At 39.2% G+C, this 16504-nt stretch overlaps 1 protein-coding gene across 19 annotated transcripts in view; it reads right to left on the reverse strand.

The window, feature by feature from the left end:
* ANKS1B (ankyrin repeat and sterile alpha motif domain containing 1B) overlaps nt 1-16504 on the reverse strand; it is a 1131483-nt gene that overhangs the window by 51834 nt on the left and 1063145 nt on the right. For 12 of the 19 annotated variants that reach the window (XM_082349581.1, XM_082349579.1, XM_082349578.1 and 9 more), the window contains 3 exons: nt 11286-11360; nt 4880-5008; nt 2898-2969 (listed from right to left, as the gene is read on the reverse strand). In XM_082349581.1, the coding sequence (XP_082205707.1) occupies nt 2898-2969; nt 4880-5008; nt 11286-11360 (276 nt within the window). The remainder of the gene's footprint in view (nt 1-2897; nt 2970-4879; nt 5009-11285; nt 11361-16504) is intronic. The other 7 variants (XM_082349568.1, XM_082349566.1, XM_082349565.1 and 4 more) reach the window with 2 other exon arrangements.

The following is a 16504-nucleotide window of genomic DNA, read 5'->3' on the forward strand; positions in this document are numbered from 1 at the left end:
GCTATTTTAAAACTCAGGACAATAAACGTTCCACTGGCACATGTGAGAGGTGGTACAGCCTGGGCATTCGAGTGTGGGTGGTGGAGTTAGACTGCCTGGGTTCAAATCCTGGTTCCACTACTCACTGGCTGGGTGACCTTGGGCAAGTTACTTAACCTTCCTTGGCCTTTTTCTCCCCATATGGAAAGTGGGGACAATAGCAATACTTACCTCATGATTAAATGAATTAATGTACATTTCACTTGTGCAGGGCCTGGCCCACAGCTCTCAAGTGTTAACTGTTATTAATCCCAATAAACTGATTTTAGGAGACCACGCCTGATGGCAACATGAAGACACCTCTATGGTGATACTTCTGCTACTCCTAGAATTAATGTTAACCTGTTGGCCTCCTCCACTGAATTGTACTCAGTGACAGCAGGAGCCAAATTGTAGTCATCTTTGTCAACAAAACACATTTAAGGAAATAGTTCTCAGAATAAGGAACTACACTGATTTACTTCTTACTGGGGAAGAAATTTTAATTTCAGCTAAGATTCATACTGTTGAATTGAAAACTTTATTTTTTCAATTGAATTGAAAGAGGAAACCAGGTAAAGTTTTAGTGCACCATACTTTGGCCCAGTGACATTACGGTATATCAATTTTAAGATCATCTGTGCCCTTAAGTATTTCCCCTGGGGAGACTGGATTACACTGGGACTTTTGGCTGAAATGCAACCATGCTGAAAAGAGAGAAAACAGCAACTGGAGGTTCAAACTGAACATTAACTGCAAGTTGAGATCCACACCATTTTTAGTTGGTGAGGGCTCTAATTCACAATTCAATAGTTCCAGATAACAGATCAAATCTGCGCTTCTGGTTTTGAAAGGCTCTGGTGAATCCAGTGCGTGCAACTTCAGCTACTGTATCAAAGACTGATGTTTATTTAATCAAGATGGGAAATAAGGGTTTATGATATCCTAAGAAGCAGTAAAGTTATTATCTTCATGTAAACTACCCAAAATAAACACCAAGGGCAGCAAACTGGAAAAACACCCCAAAGAACAGAAGACTGGCTTCTAAATAGATGGCCTTTTCATTTTAAGCAATAGGCAAGTATTTAACTAAATTATTCTCCACTGAGACTATTAAAATGGTTTTGCTATTGCTATCCAAATGGAATTTCAGACCCACTTAATTTCAAAAAATTGAAATTCAAATCACAGATTTGGTGTATTTTAAATGGTGCTGTGTGCTCTATGAGCTATTTGTGCTCATTACCACATCGAAGTGGCTGGACTCAGATGTATTACGTCAGAGATGCCAAATTAATTTCTTAGACATCTTCATAAATAGCTCTAAAATTATTATGAGGCTTGATGATTGAAAACCTTTCCCATTTCTTGTTGTTCACTGGTGACATAATTTAGATCAGATAGATATTTAGTATACAAGATTCCCGGAATTATAAAACCAGGAAGAACCCTAATGGGCATCCAGTCCAATGTCCTTACTGTCTAAGAAAATGAGGCCCAGAACAAGCAGGTGAATGTAGTAGTTAAAAGCTTGGGCTCTGGAGTCAGACAGACCCAGTCCCAGATTGGCAAGTTATTCACTGCCGGACCTTGAGAAAGTTATTTAAGCTCTCGAAGCCTCAGTTTCTCCATCTGCAAAATGGGATCAACAATTGTACTAATCTTTATAGCTTTGTAGTAAAGACTGGATGAGCTGAACACTCAAAGTATTCAGCACAGAAGATTGGCACACTGTAACTACTCAGTAAATGCTACCAGTTATTATTATTATGACTAAAAACTGACTCCTAAGGCAAGTAAGCAGCAACAGACTGGAACTTGAGTTCCTGCATGCGTCACAGTGTTTTTCATCTAAACACAGTACCTGGGATAAAGATTCACTGGTCCTGACAATTTAAGTATAACTACATCAAATAGAAGGATAACTGTTTCAGTTTTTGTGCTACTGAAATGATCAAAATATTAAAATGACGATTACATACTGAGGTGTCAAATTCATGAAGATTCACATGTATTTAGCTTTTCGTGAGCAATGGACATTACATGTTTACCTTTGTAACTGTTAAATTATATGCTTTTAAGTATTTCCCACCAAAAGCTGCTCATATAAAATAAATGACAAAAGTTAGGGTTCACTTGCTAATGATCTTAAATTTGACCCTGATTAGTTGCTATACAGACTATGTCCAATATTCTTAATTTGTATCATCAGTCAGATATCACCATATCCTCTACACATCTGCTATGGAGGAAGAAGAATAAGGACACATGAAAGAAAAAGGTCACATGGATCTGTAGTGTGAGTGAGAATCGGTTTGGCTAATACAGACTCGTCAGAACCCAGCAGCCACCAATCACAGACATTTGGAATTGCCATTTCTGTCAACATTGTGTCCTTATACGATTCAGCTCAGAGTTGAATGTTTTTCTTACATTAAAAAATGAATAATTAAGAAGCCTCATAAGGACTATTAGCTTTTTATAATATGCTCTCAATATTCTGCATTTGTTAATTTTTAGTTAGTTGGCAGTCTTTTCAATAAATATTCTCAGACTGTCAAGTGGGTGCTTAAAATATTTTCTTGTAGTAAACTAAAGGTCATTTTTCTCCTAATCTGGAGAATGATCAATGTATATAAAATTACTTTAAATCTTTAAAAATAAGAGTAACTGAATTAAATAGACATCAGCTCAAACTACAGTGACATAAGCTCAAATATAAAAACATGAACAAAACCCAAACACCTTTTTATATAACACCAATGTGATTCAGCAGACCAACAGATGAAGAAAATAGTAATCTGAAAAGTGGCAATTTATATCCACAGCCAGTACTTAGTATTTCAGTGACTAGAAATAAAATTGTTTGGCAAACTTACCCGCATTTTTGCACAAGCATCTTGGGTTGATTCTGTCCCCCTGAGCTCTTTTATCAGCATAGAACCTAAATACTGAAATACAAAAAAATTCAACGATTTATGAAAAACAGAATATAAATATGAGTAGCAATTTAAAAGCAGACTGTAGAAGTACTACTGGCCAGGTTTCCTGGCTGTAGGCTGCTGCATAACTTTTAAAAACTAACAGTAACTAATCCTAACAAATAAATGCACATGTAGAGAGAATGCAGCAGAATTAAGCACAGTTCTGAAAGCTGCAAATTGCTCTTTATAATAAAACTGTAGCAGTTTCTAAAGACGCCATCTTTCAGATCATATTTAACTGCAAAACGGGGGCATCTAAAAATGTTTTCCCTTTTTTTTTTTGAGGCAGCTATGTCTGCAAAAATAAATCACGTCACTATCTATGTAATTACAGGGTTGTATGAGACAGCTGAGAAGCTAAGAAACATGCACCCCCGTTTGGATTTAGTTGGCCGCATAGGTAATTAACGTTAGGCTGTTCTTAGGCAGAGATGCAGTTTTGGACCTTTTTCATTCACAGCTGTGTGCCCTGTGGTTGATCCACTTGAGAACAGGCTGGGAGCCTGCGGGGAGGGGGAATGTCATTCACAGTTGTTCCACAGCCCAGAGAGCTGAGTCTTTGGTGCAAACTGACACTGGAGGGGCTGAATGGGGCAGGAGAAGGATGAGAATGTCTCCTCCCAGGAATGACCAACCACTTTGCTGTTAGGTGATCGGCTCCAATACGGCCTTGGTACAAATCGTCACGCATGCTTCAAATTCTGGCTGGGGGGGCAAATAGTTTTTAGCAAAATGTCTATTTTGCCTTTCTATCAGTTGACTCCCCTTCAACCTTTTGAAGCTTCAACAGGGCTCTTTCCATTTATCATTTTTCTCTAATTCCCTTAAAAAAATAGAAAGAGCTCTATATGTCTTTTTTAAAAGAGTGCATTAAAATAATTATTTTCCTGACATGACTGAGGAGACCCTGGCACTCTGCAAAAACTCGGTTGGGAATCAGTCCTACCGACCCGGGAGGTCCCTGACTTGAAGAGGTTGTGCAAGGGCACAATAGCAGAGGGTTTGGTCAAAGCCTTCCAAGAAAGGCATGCTCAGAAAGGCTCAGGGATTTGGCATTTGAGCCTTGGAGGAGGGAGGCATTTCAATCCCACAGTTTTGGGAAGACCGCTATTGAAATGAGTCCAATGCTTCAAGATATAAAGAGGTGCAGATAGCACAAAATGAAAAAAGAGCCTAAACTGCTGTGAGATAATCAGAACATCCACATCTTCATCAAATTAAGGAAAATGATCGTGGTGAAATCCTTATCTTTTAAGGTATCAGGAAACTTTGTCCTAATTGAAACATTTATTTTTAAGAGAGACAGTTTCAATGCTCTGTCCTGGGTTCAGCCACTTTCCCTGCCGTAGTCATGACAACCACCTGCCCCCAAACCAATGGTATCTTTTGAACATTTACCTGTTCATATCATTCACAATTCTCAGCTAAGCCTGATTCCCTCTCCTATTTCAAAAAAAAAAAAAAAAAAAGCCCAGTACTGTAATATAATCCAAATGATGACAATGAAAAGAATCTGGTATTTATATAGAGCAGTAGACCCAATGTTTTGAGATGTGTAAGTGGAAACGTCTATATGTGCTGTATTTATACTCATTTCCATTTTAAGATAGCAGTTTATCACATTTAATTTAAAATATACAACTATATAAGAAGACAAAACAGACCTTAAGCTTACAAGATTAAAAGGGTTGTAAAGCTCTATTTATTTGGACTTTCTCTGTGGCGAGAAGGCTACTTTAAGAAAAAAGAGAAGGGGAAAACATTTTAGGAATTTCAGTGACGGACATTTGGGGATACCTTCAATATAAAAGTAAACAGGTTAGAAATGCACCCTCTATCCCTGCTGGTACCCAAGTACTGAATTCTGGGTAACTTACAAAAGCTTTGTAATCACACGACTGGAAGATGAGCTTCTCCGGGTGGTGTTGCCAGTACTGCACTGGAGTTGAGGCTGTGGCTTCGTTTGGAGGTCGCAAGGTAATGGAAGGTTCTCCCCAGTCTCCTGTCTGAAAATCACATTTATTCTAGAGGCAACATGAGCAGTAGGCCAAGTTCATTCCCTATAGCTGGCCTGAGTTCATCTTATACCTGTGTGCTGTGAATGTGCAAATGTATATTATATGTTTGTTATGGCTTTGTATGTCTTAGCATCATATTTCCCAAAGCTGAGTTAATTTTTGAGGTATGAAAGAAGTTGACCTATTCTATTTTTAGAATGACACCCTAAGCTAAGTAATTTTAAAATAAAACATGAAGATATTCATAAATGATTTGCTAATTTTCTGTTCCAACAGAAAAGAACATACAATCTTTGACTTTTCTGTTTTTAAACTTGACTATTTGAAATTTTTAGTTTGAATTGCTTTTGCATTCAGAATACACAGTTCCATAGATTTCAGTTCCCAGTTAGGACATGTACCATGTACTCTGAATAATTTTATATCTCTGGAGAAAAGATACAGTAGGTGTGACACTAAACAGAATTTTAGAAGAAAAATGTACTAATGGATGATATCTGGTTTCCCTCCTCTGAATTCATTTGTATCAGTACAATACTACTGTGGTTGTCTTGGATATACTCAGCTACCTCCCTCAGAAAACCTAAAGCATGAATGAAGAATAAATATTTAAATACCAGGTTTGGTCATACGTGCATATGCATGTACTTGAGGATCCTGACCACAAATACAAGCACATTCCCATATGCTGGTGTATCATATAGTACATAAATGTCCACTAAGACAGGCCTAAGACAGAAGGACATTCTATCATTTTAATTATCATTTTCCATAAGGTTAACCTCGATATGTTTTATTACTGTAATGGTTTAGTATGAGCACCTATAAAGTCAAAGGCCCGTGTTGGGAGATTTCTCACTCTTTTCCCTCGTAAAGATTCTGATTGCTCAAGATTCGGTTCTTTGTTGGACATAACTAAAACTAGACAACAGGCAGATTTCCAAAGCCACTCTCTTCTAACCTGGATTTGGTTGGTCTTACAGAGTTATGAGAAATTACCTCTCTCAGGAGCTGGAAGAGTATAAAGAGGTCTCCTGAGCTCCAAAACCAAATAAAACCTTGGCTAGAGATAAAGTTCCACAGAAGTACTGGCAAACGGGTTTCTTAAGGAGGATTTTCAAGAAGTCTGGAATAAGAATGCCAGATTTTGGATGTAGGTGTACGTTTTGGGAGGAAAAATCCATAACTTTCATTAAATTCTTTGAAATGCTTTAGAAAGTTCAAAAGGTTAAGAGCCCCAAGTCTCCAGGAATAGCTTAAATAGGATGTGTGTTTTGGGGAAGAGGACTACCATTCCACTTTTTTTTCTGTGCAGTTTGGACTTACTTTAGGAGGAATGTGAGGTGGCTGTCATTTCTGGAAAGGGTTAGGCATAGGCTTTGCCATCTGGAAATTTCTAACTGACTTTAAAAAACAAAAGAATTCTAGAGCCCTTTAGGAATTCAAAGGCCTTTTCATAGAGGCAGAGGAATGCACAAGCCTTTTCGTGAAGCAGAGAGCCTGAAGCTTTTCTCCTTAAGATGGGTGACTCCCAACCACGGTAAGAGCAAAGTGAGCCTCGTATTATCTCCTTGGCTTCTCACCAGAGTGTGTGACCAGTCAGAACTCCTCTGCTTGTCTCTTACGCTCTGCCCTGAGCTACTCTGTGTTAGTTTCGTTCTAGTTGCTGATTTACTCTCACAGGGCTCCGTTCTCCCATCTCCCGTCTGTTGATATTGTTAAGGCTTTATCTGGAATATTTACTTTAGCATTTTTAAACAAAAATCCTATGTTTTATGACCCATCCCTGACTCATTCTTGAGTTTTTTCTTCATGTTTATACAAACTGTTATTTTGTGAAAGCAATAACTGATTGCAATTAATTAATTAGGAGTAAGTTTTCCTCTGACTTCCTATTTTGATCTTTTCTTTTCCTTCTCTCTCAAACGTTTGGATCTTTATTATCTCTCCAGTCTTTATTTCAACTGGCTGTGATTTGCTCTTAAAAAAACTACTATAAAATTAAAAATGCAGAATATGCGAATTTCAATATTCTTTTGAAGCTGAGTGTAATAACCTTTAAATAACAGTTAAAACTCTGGAAACATGCAGCTGTGAGTACTTAACTAAAAGCTCTCCCCACATCTAGCAAATCATCCTCTAATCTCCCCCCATTAACCTTCTCCCCTGTTCTCCCCCCTCCCCTGATAAAGCAACAACAACATAGCAAACAGGTGTTGTACATTTAAGTCACAGGTAACACTGTTAACGGAACAACAGAAGTTTGCACACAACTTCGTGGAATGATACAAAAGGAGCTGGTTGACCTCAAAAGATCCTTCGATCCAGTGTCCGCTGATGTGACAACCCAAACCAAGCATCCAGTCTTCACGTTAGCCCTGTCATCATTTAGCTGAGGTTCACCTTGGCCAAGCTCAATGGGCAGTTTTCAAAAAAGCCTGAGCAGACATGGCAGGAGCTGGGGGTACCACGGGTTGCGGGGCAAGGGTTGGGGGGTAGGGGTGGGGATGGGTGGGGTGAAGCTGGGGTTCTGGGGACATTTGAGGTGTTCGTACATTAAGCATGCAAATCATATGCAAACTCATTCTCTAATTGCTGAATTAACTCAGGCACTTGTATAATTGAATTTCAATGTGAGTTCCACATATACTTAAAGCAGAATGCTGATGCAAATATTTACATCATCCACAGACGTCGCAGCAGCCATTTTGGGAATTACAAGCCCCAGCATACAGCGCCTCAGTCTGGAGATCATTTCCATCTCTTATTTGATAACCACTTGAAGAAATCAGTGGTGCTTCCATTTAATCTGTTTAGGCAGCGCCATCATCTGCTCTCCTATGACTCCACTTTGTCCAGAAATCACAAACCACTGCTCTGAATCCAGAGTGATCTGACACACTTCCCCCACGTGCAATGGGGGGAGATAATTATAGGGAAGAGAAACAGAATCCTTACTTTATTTTCTTTGAGGCCCAGAAACTTTGCTCCAGTCCAAATATTTTAAAAATTCCCTACAGGGACTGAATCTACCTTTCTGGAAATAGAAACTGAACTTTGTCAGACTTAGTGCTATTTCCAGAAATTCGTTTTCAAACAGAGGGAAAAGTGTTCTTAAAATTGAATTTATAAGGATATAATTTTCCTTTCTTCCTGGAAATTCATCAACTGATTTTTTTTTAACCTTAGATCTAAGAATATTTAGAAGACTCTGCTTGTACTTGTTGACTCTTCTCTTTGGAATTAATTCAGTGGGAATGGATGGACTCCTCATTACTCTATTGTAAAGGGCAGATGTGGCCTTGATCCTTGGGGTGGGATTCAGCTTCACCTGGTTGATGGACAGTAAAAACAAAAGTGCTCAGAGAACAAGGGTGCCTTAGGTCTCCATCCTTTTGGAGGCTGAATTACAGCAGGAATGAGCTATGGAGGAAACAGGTCGAGTGGTGATAATACGGAGGAGCTGTAGAGACCAAAAAGCAAATACGGGGTTTTGCCTCGCATATAAAATAATTTCAACTGTGAAGCCCAGTATTAGCTCTTGTTAAATAGTACATTCGTATCTAGATAATATCTGTATTTCTTCAGATTAAGTTTAAAACATTAATAATTTCCCAGTTAAAAATGCTTGTTAAATATTAAATAAAAATCAAACAGACTTAAAAAGTCTTTTGCCTGAAATCATGGTTTATAATCAAGTCTCATCTTTACTGAAAAGTAGATCTAAACATGGGTTACGATGAAGCAATACTATTTAATTAGAATAACAAAATAAAATCGAAAAAGTCTGGGGTAAAAGTCTGTCATATTGTAAACTATCAGTGACTGGCAGTGCTTTTTAAAAGGCTTAAGTAATTGCAGAAGAGAAATGAAAATGATCCAGGGCACTCTTACTAAATATCTTCAGGATATTTCTTTAAAGCTTAAAATACTTAGAGAAAAAGCTTTTCTTTAGGTTCACGTATTGAATGCTCTTAACAGTCCAAGAATTTGGCCATGGATTAAAACCTTGTTTACTTGGCATATATGTATGTATTTATTTCCTTTAATATATATCAGTTAAACAGAGGGAAATGTACATTATTAACTATCCCTTCAAGCTCAAATAAAAATTAACCTTCCAATATGAAAGAAGAACATAATTTGAGATTAAAGTTTTAAATGGAGAATTGATTCTGCTTAATAGGTATTTGTCAACTGCCAACTAGAAATTCATAGCCTGCTGAGTTTGAAGGATTACAATTGGGCCATACCCAATATAATGTAATTAAATTAAATGTCTCATACCACCAGCTGAAAAGTATAAAACTGCTAACTGAATTTAGTTATAACACAGAAAAAAATTTGCAAAATTTCATAGATTTTTATTGGATGGCGGATTCTAAAATGTAGCTTTTAATCTTTTCATTATTTCAAAAGGTGGTAAAACTGCAAGGTTTTAGTTCATGTGCACCAGACATATAATTCTAAAACATCATATCATATAGCTCTCTATCCCCAAAAATGGAAACTGAAGATACCACATATTCTGTATGTTCTGAGAATACAAAGGGGAAACATCGTCTATATTCTTACTTACTTCTTGAGAAAAAAGTTCTGTAAGGATGTCAGTAGATAATTAAAAGCTATGATTATGACTTAGTTTTCTAACATGAACAGGAAGATATGGTATTTTCCAAGCATGACTTAGTTTTCTAACATGAACAGGAAGATATGGTATTTTCCAAGCCTTGTATTATTCTTTAAAGAATTTTTAAAATTAGGATTTAATTGATTTTTTTAATAGAAGCTTTTAAATCTTTTCTACTAGGAACTGCTCCCACCTACCTGCTTGTAAATTTAGATCTGAATATTAACAAACATTATTCTCTACTGAGAACACTTAATGAAAAACTAAAATGATTTTAAATGACAACTGTTATTTTCAGGTTTCACTTTCAATAATTCTGACAAATAACAGAGGTGGGCTACCCAAACATGTATGATATATGTGATCACATTTACTTTCCATTATCTCTACAGCTTTGAAGAGGGCTACATATAGCTCTATACTTATAAATACGTATACATGTATTTGGATGTGAATGTAAGGAAAGGTCTCCTACAAACATTCACACACACATGAAAGCAAGATGCTGCTGCAGTTCTTTTAAAACATCTTCAGCAACAAAGAATGCTGGTTTGGGCAAATGCAGCTGGTTATCTTGAATTTGTTCCTTTTGATGATAAAGAGCAGAGATGGCCACTTCTGAACACGAAAAAGCACTGGTTAGAATTTACGTGTTCAGGAGGAACTGCGGGGTCACTGGAGCATCAGTACCAGGCAATGCATAGACACTGTGGTCCCCAAGTGCCAGAAATTCCCATGCACAGGAGGAGGGGTGTGCCTGACATGGCACCTCAAAAGAGGCCCTTTGCATGCCACCCCAAGAGCTCTGCTTAGTGATTCTCAACCAAATGTCTCAACCTCTTAGACAGCAGGCTATCCAATAAGAGAAATTTAATGGAGTGTGAAAATAGAATTGTATTTTAAAATCCAAAATGGAAAAAAAACCCAGACATTAAAATGTTTACTTTCCAAACAAAAATGAATTTTTAAAAAGTATGCAAAGGTGAACTGTGAATATTTGAATATTAAGCAGCTCAGAGTAAAACAGGTCATGATTTCACACGCATTCCAAAGACCAATTCAGTACTGTCAAGTGGAAAAAAAAGAAAAAGGCTGAGAACCACTTTGTAGCTGTAATGGTGCCTCTCCTGGCTATACTCCTCCCATATTTGCATAAAACTTATATATAATATCATGCAAATCATACTCAAATATTTCTCACAAGTAAAGTGCATGAACCTTTGAGAATTGTTAGGCACAAAGGACTGAATAGCCCATGAACATGGGAAATACAAAATGGGGAAGAATAACACTGATATATACATGGGTATATATATATCAATTTACCCTTTTCCTTTTTCCTGTAAAAGCAAGTTAACGCAGACACCTGGGATGAAAGCCAAACTCACATGGGACAGATTTTAACTGTAGACTTCAAAACCAAGTATGTTTCTTATTTTAGGACAATGTTTGCACGTTAACTAGTCACAAGGCACAGTGAATGAAGTATAAGAGACAAAAGAAATCTCAGGAGTTGTTAGACATCACAAATTTTCTGCATTGCCAGGACATGGTCCCTATAGCTACTGACGACACTTTGCAACACACGACACAGCTTAAGTTCAGGAAGAGAAAAATAACCATTTGTAACCTTACATTATGAACCTGATGGATGGCTGAGAAAGGAAATCCAGCGTTCTGATTCGTCCATATTTCACAGACAGACGACTGCTGATATAAACAGAAAACTATCTCATCTTGTCAATATTTAAAACACAGCAGCTACCAAGGTAGCATCAAGGAAGGGAAGGAGGAAAATAATAAAAAGCAAAGAATCATATTTCTTAAAAAAAAAACAACTCAAAACACCAAAAAAACCTTTTAGGGTGCCCGAGGTTTAATAATTGACTTTCAAGTCATTCTTTTGCCTAAAAACATTTTTGGGTTGGCTGGAAAAAAAAAGACCATTTATGCATTAGTATTATGTCAAGGGAAATTACCAGTCCACGCACATCTTGGAAAAAGCAAACTGTGTTTTACATTTGCCGAAGAGAATGGAAATACCTTCCCTCTTCATGTCATTTATTTCAGAGGATAAATATTTTTATGAAGTTCAAGAAGGATGGGAAAAAAATCTTTAACACAGGTCAAACACTTTTATTTTCTTATCTTCAAATGACTGAGAGCAAACAACGCAATAAAATGACTTTCCTAATTTAGTCATTGCTCAAGTTGATAAACCTGGAGAGATTTTTCCCCTCCAGAGCTCTCAAGACCAAAGCTCTGTGATTAACAAGGGAGAAGTGTCAGTTTGCTGCCCAGCAGAGGGAATGTGTGGTGGTGGAGGGGCCCCAAGGAGGCACAGCAGGGAGGGGCTGGGGTCGGGAAGCTCAGCTCCATCCCTCAACCAGAAACTCTGGGGAACGCCATTTGGTGTTTGTGAGCCTAATGAATCTGCTCCATGATTCGGATTCTCTCCCACACCATTAACAATCTAGTAACCAACAATTATTAAAAGGCAGTAACGTTTGCTTAGAACCAAATGCCAAATGAACCAACACCCTCCCAGGAGTTATAGCAGAAACCACCAGATAAACCAACGAGACTCCTGGCTTGACCTTTACAGAGTTCTTTTCCTGAATTCCATCATCTAAAAGACACCATGAAACTGAATCACAGAAAATGGCAGAACGCCTAAACTTATTCAGCCAAGCACTGTGAACATCCCCAGAATTCACAAGCCGAGCGCACAAAGATCAGTGCAGGAAGGAGATAAGAACGTAACCACAATACAGTTTAGAAACCCAGCAAAGAACAATATCATCAGCAAATGCGTTGTGGAAAAGCAAGCTTATCCCTGGCTAAATGTTTCCCCCACCTCCACCCTCCCAGAAACGCTCACCAGAAATTTAACATCTCTCTCTCCAGTTCCAAAGGCAGCTCCACACACACCTACATCTTTGCTTTCCATCCCTTCTGTCATCTGGGTGGCTTGCTGGGGACAGACTGTCAGGTAACTGGCATTCCGTTAAGAAAGTAAGATACCTGGGGTCTGACCAAAAGGCACCTCCAACCACCTCTGCTGTTAAACCAGCTCTGCTATTCTCAGTTTCTGCTCTAAACTTCATGCTATCTTCTCCACAGGGGCATCTTCCCCTTCCTTCTTTGCAAAAATTAAATCTCTAGCAAGTTAAGTCTTGGGGCCATTAAACCCCAAGCCTCGTCTCCAATAGCTGTCATCTGATTTAAATATATTAATTCCATGCTTCAGCAGGATTCCCATCTTAACCGGCGCCAAACATACTTCTAGGATACCCTTAAAGCACTGTCACCCACAGTTCTGAGATAGTTCTTTTACAGAAATTACATCTTCTACAACTTTCACAGACTTTTAGTGCTGGAAGTAAACCAGGGATCACCTGTCATCTGACAGATGAAGAGAAGGACATTCAGAGAGGTTAAGTGGCTTGCTGTGGTCACACAGGGAAGTGTCACAACGTGTCAGCCTGCCAGGATGGCTAGGGAGGAATGCCAGCCCAGTACTGACCTCCCCAGAAGACGGAGAGAATATTCAGTTATACGGAGGCTGTTTGCTAATCCTGAAACAAATATATATAAATGGAGCCAGTTCATGGAACAGTCTCAACTCCACAGGGGTTCAAATACCTTAGAGTTTTGTTTTCCAGTCAACTCCCCCCAAATGGGCCATGCCCGGTCCCTCCTCCCTGGTGGGCAACAGGCCAAGTGACATTTTGGGCAGCCTGCATGACCTCCTGGTCACTTTGAGTTATGAAGAATTCATTTTTATAAAACTCCAATATCATTTATGATTCAAACGGTGCCCTTCCCCACCACACGCCAGTCTTGAGGCTTAAAGAAACCCGAGGTGGGGTGGCATGGTCCTCCTTGGATGCCCCCCACGCCAAGCTCAACCTCCTTCATGCACTTAGTTGGGGCGGAGGATACAGGAGAAGGACAAGGGCCTCTCTTTTCCTTGGTAGTGGCTGAATTCTCCCTGCTGGTTGTCACTGCTTCTCAGGGTAACACTAACTTGGTCTCCGATCCTTCTTACAGGAGCTGCCCCGCCCTGGGCTCCACCGCATCTGTGGAGGTTCTCTGGAGGTCTCTGCTGGGGAGCGGTGTCCCTACTGCACAGTCCCTGATGTGAGAAATCTGGCTCTAGCCTGACTTTGCCCAACCCCACCCAGCCTTCCTAGGTAGGACACGTGCACGCCCCTCGGGCGGGATGCAGGAGAGCGTGCACAAGTCCCGCCGCCTGACTGCTCACCCACAGCACACACGTACGTCCTTGCCACGCAGAGCAGCCTGCTCTGGGACCAACCCTCCTCTCTGCCAGGACATGTCCCTCCAGCTCTCTCTTCCTCAGTGCAGGTTGCTTTATGTGCATCTGCTCCCACAAGTTCCCCCACTCTGGGTGAGCGTTCCTCTTGGAGACCTTCTCCTTAGGCTTGGGTTGCACGGGGATGCGCTCTCTCCCCTCCCATGGGAAGGGAGGAGAAGCCTCGGTTCTTTCCACAGTGGCTCAGACAATCCTCTGCCCCCCCGGCCCCCAGCACCAATCTTGTGCCTCTGCGGACAGGAGGCTGACTGTGCAGGGCAGGATCCACCACCTGCTGCTAAACTCCAGGTAGGGTGTCTGGCTCCCTTCGCAGCAGCTCTCTCTTTAGAACGTGCAATACCGAGTACCTACAGGCAAGTTCCCCCTTAGCATCCTGTTACATGAGTCTATCTTCCAACAGTCACAGAAGTTACCAGAGAGTTAAGGAGGGAAGAGAGGGTCTTGTGCCATAATTATTTTTATTTTAAAAAATCTTGTGCCATAATTATTTTTATTTTAAAAAATCTTGTGCCATAATTATTTTTATTTTAAAAAATTAAAAAGAAAGATCTTCTCAGTGAAGAAATAAAACCCACCTCTAGTCATATACACCGAAGAGAGCTCCCACGTGGCTTATATACCTTTTAAAGATGTTAACAATAACTATTTTTCACTTATAAGCTATGTTCAAACTTGATAAAGTAAATCCTCTCTCATTTCCAATAACTATGTGCCTCAATGCAAATGGTAAAAAGTCAGATTTAAAAAATAGAGTTTAAAAAAAAGGCAGTTAATTGTATTTTAGTTATGGAGATTGTTTTTTAAAAAGCTGATACATGTCAGACATCACAGGAATTCTGACGGTAGCAAAGACTTTACCAGGCGTGTAAGAGCAGTAACTTAAGGTAGACCAGCTCTAACTGGTGTCTTCATAACATGAAATGGCTCTTCTTCTAGACACGTGGTTACCAGGCTGAGTGTTGGAATGAATTTTTTAAATGCAAAAGAGTTTCCCCTGCAGAATTTCATTACATTTATGAAGATAATACTTCAGGGTACAACATGCATTGAAGTATAGAGTGTTCAAAAGCTTTGAGAAAGAAAATAGCAGTGAGAAAATTTTATCTGGGGCCCAAATTCCTAGAACAGAAGTGATTTAAATCTAAGTTTTAATTAAACTTTAGAATGTCCTCATGTGTAAAGAAGAATAATAATAGCACTTGGCCTACTTATTTCATCAGGTTGTCGTGTGGCTCGTGCTAAGCTTCACGCGAGAGGCAACTTTTTCACATCTAGGTTTCTAGGACCTGGAATACAGAAGCCATCAAACGTATTGACTGAGTGAATGGAATCACAGAATGTGTTCAATATTTCTTGGCAAATGGTCAAGCACCATAGGAACATTAATTACTGCTCTTCGTTATCACGTTTAGTTGATCTACTTTGTTGTTGCCACTTGTGCCTTCAGTAAACTACATCACTGCCAACACACTTCTGGCAAAATGCACCAGAGATTAACCCGGCAGACTTCTTGTTAGAGATGGTCTCGTTTTTCCTGATAAAGGATGAAAAAGCACCGCTGACTTTGTTGAAGAGAGAGGCACACCTATATGCTAAAGAGCTGCTTGTACGAGCCTGGAAACAATTCTGTAAAAGGATGGTAAACACCCTTTGCAATTTCATTTGCTTATTAATTTTCTCTCAGTTCCTTTTCCTCATACATTGTGAAGGTTAATTTAGTTGATCTGAACTTGAATTACCATGAAATCCAAATAAATGGGGGTTAAGTAAAGGTATAGCAATCTTAGAACTGAGATATCAATAATTTAATGTTTATTTCTTTGGTGATGAAGTCACCACACTTTTAGAGGTACACAATCTTATCTTGAGTTCAGACCTCTCTCCTGACTCTGGAAATGTTTTCTTAAAATGCAACACACATATTGCTATTGTTACCATTACGTATCTCGGGTTACCACGAATACAGTTCAGAAAATACAACACATTTGCATTCAAATCTAATAACAAACTAAAAAGCATATTACCTATATCCAAAGTCTTTCTCCTAAAGGTTGACTTCTTTTTTGCTCAGTTGGTGGCAACCCAGTAATTTACAATAAATTTTCTCTCCTTCGCTGTCTGTTTTCCCTTCTTTACTGGAACATTGCCTGTAAGTACTGAAACATCTTCCATTAAAAGCAAACAAGCCCCTTTCCTTGACCCAACATTCTCCCTGAGCTCCTGCTCCAATTCCTGTTCTTTAAGAAGCAAATCCCCCCAAGAAGTATCTATATGGTCTCTGCTTCCCCTTCTCCTGTCCTCACCTGAGCCTACTCTGCCGAAACTGCTTTTTTCATTTTGTCAAATCCAACTGTTCATTTTCCTTGACCTTCTGACACTTGATCACTCCTTCCTTTTTTAGCCTCCTTTGCTGGTTCCTATCATCCTCTGGTCCCTGGAGCATCAGTCCTCAATCCTTTTTCCTTCTCTGGCTTTACCAGGTGGTCTCATCCTGTCCTGACTCCCAAATTTATGT

This window comes from Balaenoptera borealis (genome assembly GCF_965194805.1).
Source record: "Balaenoptera borealis genome assembly, chromosome: 13".
Lineage (NCBI taxonomy): Eukaryota > Metazoa > Chordata > Mammalia > Artiodactyla > Balaenopteridae > Balaenoptera > Balaenoptera borealis.